This window comes from Ammodytes marinus (assembly GCF_949987685.1).
Source record: "Ammodytes marinus genome assembly, chromosome: 4".
Lineage (NCBI taxonomy): Eukaryota > Metazoa > Chordata > Actinopteri > Uranoscopiformes > Ammodytidae > Ammodytes > Ammodytes marinus.
The window spans coordinates 5,747,443-5,757,442 of NC_137233.1; the positions used below are offsets into that span (position 1 = coordinate 5,747,443).

The window sequence follows — 10,000 nt, forward strand, 5'->3', positions numbered from 1 at the left end:
AGCAGTGTTTGAAAAAAAAAAAGCTGCACAAGATATTAGCAACCCAAACAGAGTAAATACTTATTGTTGAATCTAAACATTTATAAGGGTCTCAGGGCAGAGGGCTGTCCTCCATAATTCACTTTTTCTGTCTCCACCTGCTGTTCAGTGGTGGTACTACAGCAACAGTGACCAACACCACCTCCTCTCATAAATAGTTTTTATGGGATTCCAATTTTTTTTTCAGCTATTATACACTAAATTAAACATACTTATGGATATTATAATCATTTTCTACTAAGTGTGTTATGAAAAATTCCCCAAAATTCTACACACTGCAGGTTTAAAGTCATAGGTGTTATACTTGCAACCATAACAATCTTCAGCAGCTAGATGCCACTGTCACACAAACCTCCAGGAATGTTTCGGGTCATTTGAATTCTCTGTGAAAATCAAAATTAGAGGACTATAAACTGCAGATTCTAAACCTTTACTACACCATTCTTTTCGGGGCGGCTGTGGTGAAGTGTGTAGGGCGGTCGTCCACTGGGTTACAGGGTCGGTGTTTCGATCCCCCGTCTCCCCGCCACATGTCCAAGTGTCCCTGGGCAAAGAGACACTGAACCCTAAACTGCTCCCGATAGTTAGCTTGCACCCTGCGTGGTAGCTGCTGCTGCTACCAGTGTATGAATGTGTGTGTGACTGTGTGAATGTGTACAAAACAATGTAAAGCGCTTTGAGTCTGTGAGAAACCAGGGGAAAGCGCTATATAAGTGGAGTCCATTTACCATCCCCCCCCCCTCTCTGCAGGTGTTTCTGCCCGGTCTTCTTCCACATCCAGATGTTGTGGGAGCTGGTGTTGCTAGGAGAGGCTCTGGTCGTCATGGCGCCGTCGCCAGCTGAGTCCTCGGATACGGTGCTGGCGTTGGTCAGGTGAGTCGAGCCAACAGGCCTGGAAGTTATGTCTTTTGAAGTTGGTACATGTTTCAAATAGTAACAGTGTGTGTGCGTGCGTCTGTCTCTCTCTCTCTGTGTCTCTCCCTCTGTCTCTCTCCCTCTCTCTGTCTCCCCATTCTCTCGGTCTCTCCCTGTCTCTCGGTCTCTCTCTGTCTCTCTCCTTCTGTCTCCCTCTCTCTCCCTCTCTCTGTCTCTCTCCTTCTGTCTCCCTCCCTCTCTCTCTCTCTGTCTCTCTCTCTCTCTCTCCCCTTCCCTCTCTCTCTCTCTCTCTGTCTCTCTCTCTCTCTCCCTCTCTCTCTCTCTCTCTCTCTGCAGTTGTATCTCTCCACTGCGGTTCTGCAGTGACTTCCGTCCGTACTTCACCATCCACGACAGCGAGTTTAAAGAGTACACCACCAGGACGCAGGCGCCGTGAGTTACACTGAGCCCGCACACCACACCACTCACTGTGTTCCCCTGTCGCTGTATATAGAGCTTTGTTAATATACTGTCAATTAAAAAAAACTTACACAAACTCTATTGTGGGTACATTTCTATATATTATAGTTTTTTTTTAATATAAGATTTTGTTTTATTGACAGATGCTCAAATTACAGCACAATTACAGTTCAAGCAGTCCTGCATTTGGTAGCATTTACAAAATAGTGAAAGTACAAAAATACTTTGCAAAAATAAATTATATCTCAGTATCGACAAAGAAAACGGGTCAATGCTCAGCAAAATTAATATTTGGATGCACTCATATAATTCTAATTTTGTAGGTATTTTATCCTTGTATTTGAAAGTTTAAAGAGTAGAGGGTGCAGGGTCGAAATGGGGAGACAGAGAGAGGGGGAGGACAATTAATTTTTTTTTTTTTTTTTTTTTTTAAAGATTGACTAACCTATGATCTCTTCTCTCTTCTATCCCTGCAGACCGTCAGTCATCCTGGGAGTGACCAATCCCTTCTTTGCTAAGACGCTGCAGCACTGGCCGCACATCATCCGCATCGGAGACATGAAGCAAGCAGGTGGTTAATACTACTCTTTATAATATTATAGAAGAAGAAGTTATTTCAATTAAAAAATAATTTATGAGTCCCTTAATGTGGAAGTTTACAATCTGTTATATATTGTTTTTAATATGTTCGACAATAGTGTGTTCTTCCAAATGCACTACAATGTAAACTGTTTTTTTTTCTGTTTTCTGGTCACTCTGTGTACTGTTAGCGTTTTTATTCAATTAATTAAATATACATAAATAATTAGAACGCTTGAACTGTTGGTGTGAACTTTTCTCTTTCCGTCCGTTCAGGAGAAATGGCAAAACAGATGAAAGTCAAGAAACTGAAAAACCTCAAAACTCTCGACTCTAAACCTGGTAAATACCTCACACTCTATATATGTTGTGATGTATATATTTAATTTAATTTTATTTAATTTTATTTAATTTTATTTAATTTTATTTTATTTTATTTTATTTTATTTTATTTTATTTTATTTTATTTTATTTTATTTTATTTTATTTTATTTTATTTTATTTTATTTTATTTTATTTTATTTTATTTTATTTTATTTTATTTTATTTTATTTTATTTTATTTTATTTTATTTAACTGTGTGTGTATTAAAGACTTGTAATAAATGTTATTTGTGTGTGTGTGTGTGTGTGTGTGTGTTGCAGGTGTGTACACTGAATACAAGCCGTATCTCAACAGAGATGAAGACATTATCAAACAGCTCCAGAAGGTGAGACAGAATCTCTCCTTACTGCCCTTCATATGACTTCACTTTTTACTTGTTCTAAAGGCAATATTACTTTCAGTTCATTTTTAATCAAAACTTTTTGACAAATTTGACTCATCCTTTTCCCAGGATTGATTATAATTGGGTGTTTTCGGTGCTTTTGTTGTTCATTTGGACTTGGATTTATATCTGGACGTTAAGGAGTTACGTCATAACTACGGTAGCTGCCGTAGGTTATTAGCTGGAAACTGTTACTGAGAAATGCACTTCAACCAGTAGCATCAACTGCAAAGTGTGGAAATATTCACCCCCCAAATAATATGAGCAGTTTAATGTTTGACCTAATTTTAATTGACCTAATATTATTATTTTTTTCTTTTTTGTTTATTTGTTTCTCAGGGTATTCAACAGAAGAGACCCTCGGCGGCCCAGAATGCAATTCTTCGACGCTACTTCCTGGAACTGACGCAGAGCTTCATCATTCCACTGGTAACACTGGTCACTGTGTGTTTACAATAGTGAGATCGACCTCTTGAGTTTCTGTTCTTTATTCTTTATTTGGACCCCTCCCCCATTAGCCTCAAAAACAATATGATAAGGGGGCGCCCTTAGCTCAGTTGGTAGGGCGTCCCCCCCATGGGCCTCGGCCAGCAGCGGACCCGGGTTCGATTCCAGCCCGCGGTCGTTCTCTGCATGTCACTCCCCTCTCTTCCCCATTTCAACTCTGTCTCTACACTATCAATAAAGCATAAAAATGCCAAAAAAAAAATCTTAAAAAAAAAAAAAAAAAAAAAAAACATGATCCAATTGGCCTGCTCGACTGATATCCCATCTATAGATACATTTAGTGCAGTGGCAGTAGCAACATTTCTACCCGCCAAACACAGTAGATTTAGCCCCCATAAATCCTCCGCTATATGGGGCCCAGTGCTGCGGCACATAGGGAACCAGAATGTGTGAGGTTTGCCCCAGTTTTGTTTTTGTTCTAGCTTTGTTTTGTTTCTTGTGTATTTATAGCTTATTTTCTTAATCATTTTGTCTTAGTTATTTTTTTCTGTATTCCTTGTCTGTTTATGTGAGGGGGGGAGAGGGGGGAGGGGAGAGGAGGGAGGGGAGAGGGGGTTGGGTGTTGCGTATGTATTGTGTGTGTTTACTTATTCTGTTTTTTTTTTGTCCATATGTAAAAACTATAAAACCACTAAAATAAAAGTTTAAAAAAAAACACACAATAGATTTAGTTTTTAGTTCCAATTTGTTCACTCTCACCCAATTGTGGTTTGACTTATTAGTTAATTTGGACACCTGTGCTTAGAAACAAGGCTCTGGGTTGACAGACTTTAATTTTTTTTTAAATAATCTGTGTGTGTCTGTGTCTGTCTGTGTGTGTCTGTGTCTGTCTGTCTGTCTGTCTGTCTGTCTGTCTGTGTGTCTGTCTGTTTATAGGAGCGGTACGTGGCCAGCCTGATGCCTCTGCAGAAGTCCATCAGTCCCTGGAAGAACCCTCCCCAGCTGCGGCCGTTCATCCAGCAGGATTTCATGAAGACGCTGGAGAAAGCCGGACCTCAACTCACCTCCAGACTGAAGGGGGACTGGATAGGACTCTATAGGTACACACACACGAACCGTACACACACACACACATGAACCGTACACACACACACAAACCTTACACACACACGAACCTTACACACACACATTAACCGTACACACACACACACATGAACCGTAAACACACACTCATGATCCGTACACACACTCACTCAATAACGGTACACACACACACTCATGAAATGCACAAACACATTCATGAACCGTACACACACACACACACACACACACACACACAAATACTCACTCACTCACTCACTCACTCACTCACTCACTCACTCACTGTTTTGGCCAATGCTCGCTACAGTTCACTTAAAGGTGGAGTCAACAATTCTGGAGAACGCTTTTTGTCAAAATTATTATTTGTCGATCAGCTTGTTGTTAAAATCTAGAAATCTTGTTATTTTTCTGCGTCTGAAGGAATTTCCTCAAGTCTCCAAACTTTGACGGCTGGTTCCGTAACCGGAGACGAGAGATGACCCAGAAACTGGAGGCTTTGCACCTGGAGGCTCTGTGTGAAGAGGTGAGTGGGGGGGGGGGATTTTGATGCATTTTTTTATTCTCTTAAACCTGCAGTGTGTAGAATTTTGGGTTTTATTTCCTAGCAGATTTTGTAGAAAGTAATTATAATATCCAAAAGTACATTTAATTTAGTGCATAATAGCTGAAAAAAATGTTTTGAATTATTTATTTTTCCCTTAGAAAATACATGCCTCATATATGTCCATATTTCTGCATATTTTGGACCAAGTGCCTAGTGCCGCCATCTTGAAAGTGTCATAGTTGGAATGTCATCAGGTGCATTGTTTAAAATTTTGAATTGTTCTTGTCCTTGAAGGCCACTGTAGCTTCTGTTATTATTGGAAAGGGTTGGGGTTACCCAGGGAGTGTTGCATTCTAGAACTTTGTAGAACTTTCTTGATGATGTCATATTACACACTGCACCTTTAAATTACATTTTTTATTGGGATACAAATATCAGTACATTATACGGCCCAACATGTAAACATAATTTTTTTGGTTTTCTTTTAAAGAAGAAAAAATACATAGCCTATATCAAAAATGAAAAATCAATATTTATAAAACAAATAAATAGATAAATAACTAGACAAATAAATAGTTTTTTTTTGACAATAATAGAATAAAAATTAAAATAATATATAACATAATAATATATATTTTTTTGATTAAGAAAAGGGGGACAGGAAGGTGAGGAGGGGGAGGGAGGCTGGTAGGATGTCCTAGAGGAAAGGTGGGCCGACCAGTAACCATGAGGTCTCTGGTTTGATCCCTGGCACCGGACAGGAGGGTGTTTGTAGTAAAACTAGTGTGACTCCACCTTTTGTAAGCCTAGATAATATTTCATGCTCTGACTTTTTCTGTCTGTCGGTCTATGTGTCTGTATGTCTGTCTGTCTATCTGTCTGTGTGTCTGTCTGTGTCTCTGCCTGTCTGTGTGTCTGTGTGTCTGTCTGTCTGTGTGTCTGTCTGTCTGTCTGTCTGTCTGTCTGTCTGTCTGTCTGTCTGTCTGTCTGTCTGTCTGTCTGTAGGATTTGCTGCAGAGAGTCCAGAAACACTCTGAGGTGGAGACAGTGGATCTGGTTCTGAAGCTGAAAGATAAACTGGTCGGTACCAACTCACTCAAGCATCATAAACTCATAAACGCATTTCCTTTTATAATTTCAAAAATAATCTGCATTAACCAGAAGCTGGAGCGTGTTGAAACGATCACTATAAGCAATAATTAAGGCCCTTTCCACTAGAATGATCCTTTAAAATCTACCTCCTTTACTCATTAAACCCCTTCATATAAATGTACCATGTGGTCTAAAGCAATAGTGCGGGACTTTTAGATATAAATGAATGCGGGTAACATTCAAGCCATCGCCAAACAAGTTGACAAAAAGTTGAATAAGCCTATCAGCAGGCGCTCCAGTGTGGAGGAAAGAGCGCGTACCATATTGGCACCGGCCTTCGTTGCAGTGGTCGTGGGTTCAAATCTGACCCGTGGACCTTTACTGCAGGTCATCCCCCCTCTCTCTCTGTCTCCCCATTTCAACTCTGTACTGTCTAATAAAGCTTGAAAATGCCCAATAATAATCTATAGCTTTAAATTAACAACTAATTTTTATCATTATTACGACTCATCACTGCATTGCATTTCTCTCTGTGCTCTAGACTCAGGCGGAGAAGGAGCAGCTGCCGGTGCGTCCAGGGACCGTGGCCAAACTGCGATCCCACATCGAGGCTGTGATCCTGGCCTTACCCGAGGACCTGCAGGGCATCCTCCACAAACCCTCCACGCCCTGAGCCCTCTCAACCCTCAAACCCCTAACCACTGCAGTCTGTAACTCTAACCCACGTCTCAGCTTGTTTTAAAGTCTGGAGGGGTTCTATGGGTCTCCAAGGGGAACCAGCGTTTACTCTTGACTGGTTACCCGCTTGGAGGAACCTTTTTTTGGTCTAACTTTGAAAGCACATTTTTGTCTCTTAAAAATATACAACCAACTTCAGCTATAATCACTTTTTTTCTCCCCTGAACCACTACTATGGAAGACTGTTTCTAATATGTCGCATAATGGACGCAGACGGGGCTTACGACATAAACTGGTGGAAATTGTGAGGAGATTTTCCATCACAAGAACATATTAAAGGTTCCTCGGAGCCTTTAGCGGACCGTGTGCAAAAAGGATTTGTCGTGAACCCGCCTGAACTTTGACCCCCTCTGCATTTTTACCTCCTAGACGTTTTTAACTTTAGATTTTTTTTTAACTTGACGATGGACCGCAGAACTGACTTTGACTTTGAAGTTTTTCATCCATTTTTAAGAAAAAAGTGTTTATAAAAAAGAAGTGCACTTCATCGACAGCTGGACCAGTGTGCCCATCTTTCTCTCTCACACATACACACACACATACACACGCACATACACATATATACACACACACACACACACACAGACACATGCACGCACGCACACACACACACACACACACACACACACACACACACACACACACAGACAGACAGACACAGAAAGACAGACACACACACACACAGTCTCTTTCACACACACACACAGACACACACTCACACACACAAACACACACTCACTGACACACACACAAACACACTCTCACACAAGCACACACATACTTTTATGCAAACAAAACTGAACAGAGCTGAGCCAAGCAGTGCTTTAAAATAATATTCTAAAACCTAACAATAAAAACACACAGCATTATGCACCAGCGACCCTGTAATAACAGCTGTTCTCTCTCTCTCTGTCACATGACCTTATACAGCTCTGGAAAAAAAATTAAAGAGACCAGGCAAACTATTCAGTGACTCTTGTTTGACTATTTATATGTATACGTTTGAGTAGAATTAACATTTTGGTTTTATAATATAAACTACTGACGAGATTTCTACCAAATTCCCCCCAAAAAATATTGTCATTAAGAGCATTTCCTTTTAAGTAATGTAGATATGAAGATTGAAGAAAAATCCAGACTGGTCTTTTAATTTTTTTTCCAGAGCTGTATATGGTGTAGCCTTTCATAACAGTCTGAGGAAATGTTCAAAAAGTGTCCAGAAATGTTCATAAACCTTGATATCATGGATTGTTATTATATTTGTGTTTGTCTGAAGACTGAATCAAGAGCGTGTGTGTCACTTTTGGTCGCTGAAAAACAGTTTTTTTTTTTGACTCTGAGGAAAAGTCTTTTGCGAGCCAAGAAAATGAAATATAGGAAATACTCATGTTGTACCAAAGTTATGGGATACTAAGACACTAACTTAAAATTTTCTTTTTAAGGTAAAATTACAAGACACTAAAATGCATTTTTTGAATTGTGAGATTTAAAAAAAAAAAATCCAGAGTTTGACTTGAATTTAAAACATTGAGGGAGTGAAGTCGAAAAATCATAATGACAAATAATTGGGACTATCTCAGATGTAAAAGTTATTGGCTTATTGTTGTTACGCTTCTGTTTCTGTAATGACTAAGAGTTGACCTGTTTTTCTTTTCTTCAACTTTTTTGTGTGCAACTAAATTTGACACAATTCCCCACTATTACGTTTTCACTGGACAGCTGTGACACAAGACAAGTGTTTAGACGGTATTTTTAATTTTGTTAAAGGTGCTACGAGGAACTTTTAAATATTTCTGAAACAGTCTAATTTTTCCTCTTTTGATCATTAAGTACAGCAAACCAGACCATCAATGCAAAGAATGCTGTTTTGATATAGTTTTTCTTAATGCCTTTGTCATGGGTATACGCTCACCCAGGAACAACAGCTGCCGTAGTAAAAACACTACCGCTTTTGTCCAAAGGGGGGTGGGGGCTAGAATTCACACAAACTAAAAGATCCTCGGAGCACCTTTAATATTTAATTGACTAAATCCGGAGAGTCAAAAATGCAAAAGTCATCGATTGAAATTACTTTTAAGAATTTTTTTTTGGTGTTTCTCTGACACAGCTGTGACTGGATGTTTGATTATGAGTTGAGAAAACCCGCTGTGATAAAATGTCTAATTTGCTGATATTTATTTCTCTGATTGTAAACATATATATACGTCGGGCGTGACATCTGGTTGCTATAGGAACAGTGTGCACTATTAACTATTGACGTTTTTGTCAAGTTAAATTAGACCTGAATGTCATTGAGAAACTAACAAACACTTTAAGTCTTTGGTTTTCCAAATCTCAACAAATAGATTTATTGAAGTTGAATCACGTAATACTGTATAACGCCACAATTTAGCTAATATTGGTAATATTGTAATATAATAATGATAATTATGGCTCTGTTGGAATAACAATTCGATACTCGGTCCCCCTTTTTTAATGAACCAAAATTCTTTGGAAAAAGCAAGGCAAGGCAAGTTTATTTATATAGCACAATTCAAACACAAGGCCACTCAAAGCGAAATCATTTATTAATCAATTTGTCACTTTCATTATTTTGTTGCATTTTTAAAAAAAATGTAGGTTGCTTTTTTTTTCTTTTTTTCATACAGACACTGGGTTTGGTTCCTGTCTTTTCCCCTTCAGCTTGTCTTCAGCAAGTAAAAGGTGCGAAGAAGAACTTTAAAATATTATCTGAAACATCTAATTTTCATCTTAAATTACATGTAACAGCAAACGAGACCACCAGTGCAAAGAAGACTATTTTGATATAGCTTTTCTTAATGCCTTTGTCATGGGTGTACGCTCACCCAGGAAACAACAGCTGGCGTAGTAAAAACACTACTGCTTTTGTCCAAAGGGGGTGCAAGAATTAACACAAACAGAAAGTTCCTCCGAGCACCTTTTTAAAAGTAATGCTCAATTGGAAAGAAACCATCACAGCTGAGAACAGATGTTGTCAGGCAGTGTTCAGCCAACCCTACGAAGAAAAAGAAATATTGCTGAAGTCTATTTTAAGTGAATGAAAACAAGCTAACACACCTACACAAAGTCACAGAGCCCTGTAGAATGAAATAAAACCACCAACAAAACTCACAAAGGGATAATTACCCATGATGGGTCCCTAAAGCAATAGTTCACCTTTAATTAGAATTGTATTTAATCAGCAATAATCCACAAACATCAACAATATGATTTGGGTAATTTATTAAAATCTTGCAACAACAAAAAAATGAAGAAAAAAACAGTTCTTGTAGCCGGATAAAGTTTTACATTTTGAAGTTAAAGCTGGGGTATATGATTTGGGGAGAAAATAGCAGTTG

General features: G+C 38.8%; 1 protein-coding gene across 1 annotated transcript in view; it reads left to right on the forward strand.

The window, feature by feature from the left end:
* The window catches only part of dennd6a (DENN/MADD domain containing 6A), a 20,138-nt gene that overhangs the window by 9,818 nt on the left and 320 nt on the right, over positions 1-10,000 (forward strand). The window contains exons 10-19 of the mRNA XM_080026028.1: positions 790-912; positions 1,252-1,347; positions 1,851-1,945; positions 2,230-2,295; positions 2,598-2,662; positions 3,059-3,148; positions 4,103-4,266; positions 4,688-4,790; positions 5,817-5,891; positions 6,445-10,000. The exon at positions 6,445-10,000 is cut by the window's right edge and continues 320 nt beyond it. Coding sequence (XP_079882154.1) covers positions 790-912; positions 1,252-1,347; positions 1,851-1,945; positions 2,230-2,295; positions 2,598-2,662; positions 3,059-3,148; positions 4,103-4,266; positions 4,688-4,790; positions 5,817-5,891; positions 6,445-6,576 — 1,009 coding nt within the window. The 3' untranslated portion in view covers positions 6,577-10,000. The remainder of the gene's footprint in view (positions 1-789; positions 913-1,251; positions 1,348-1,850; positions 1,946-2,229; positions 2,296-2,597; positions 2,663-3,058; positions 3,149-4,102; positions 4,267-4,687; positions 4,791-5,816; positions 5,892-6,444) is intronic.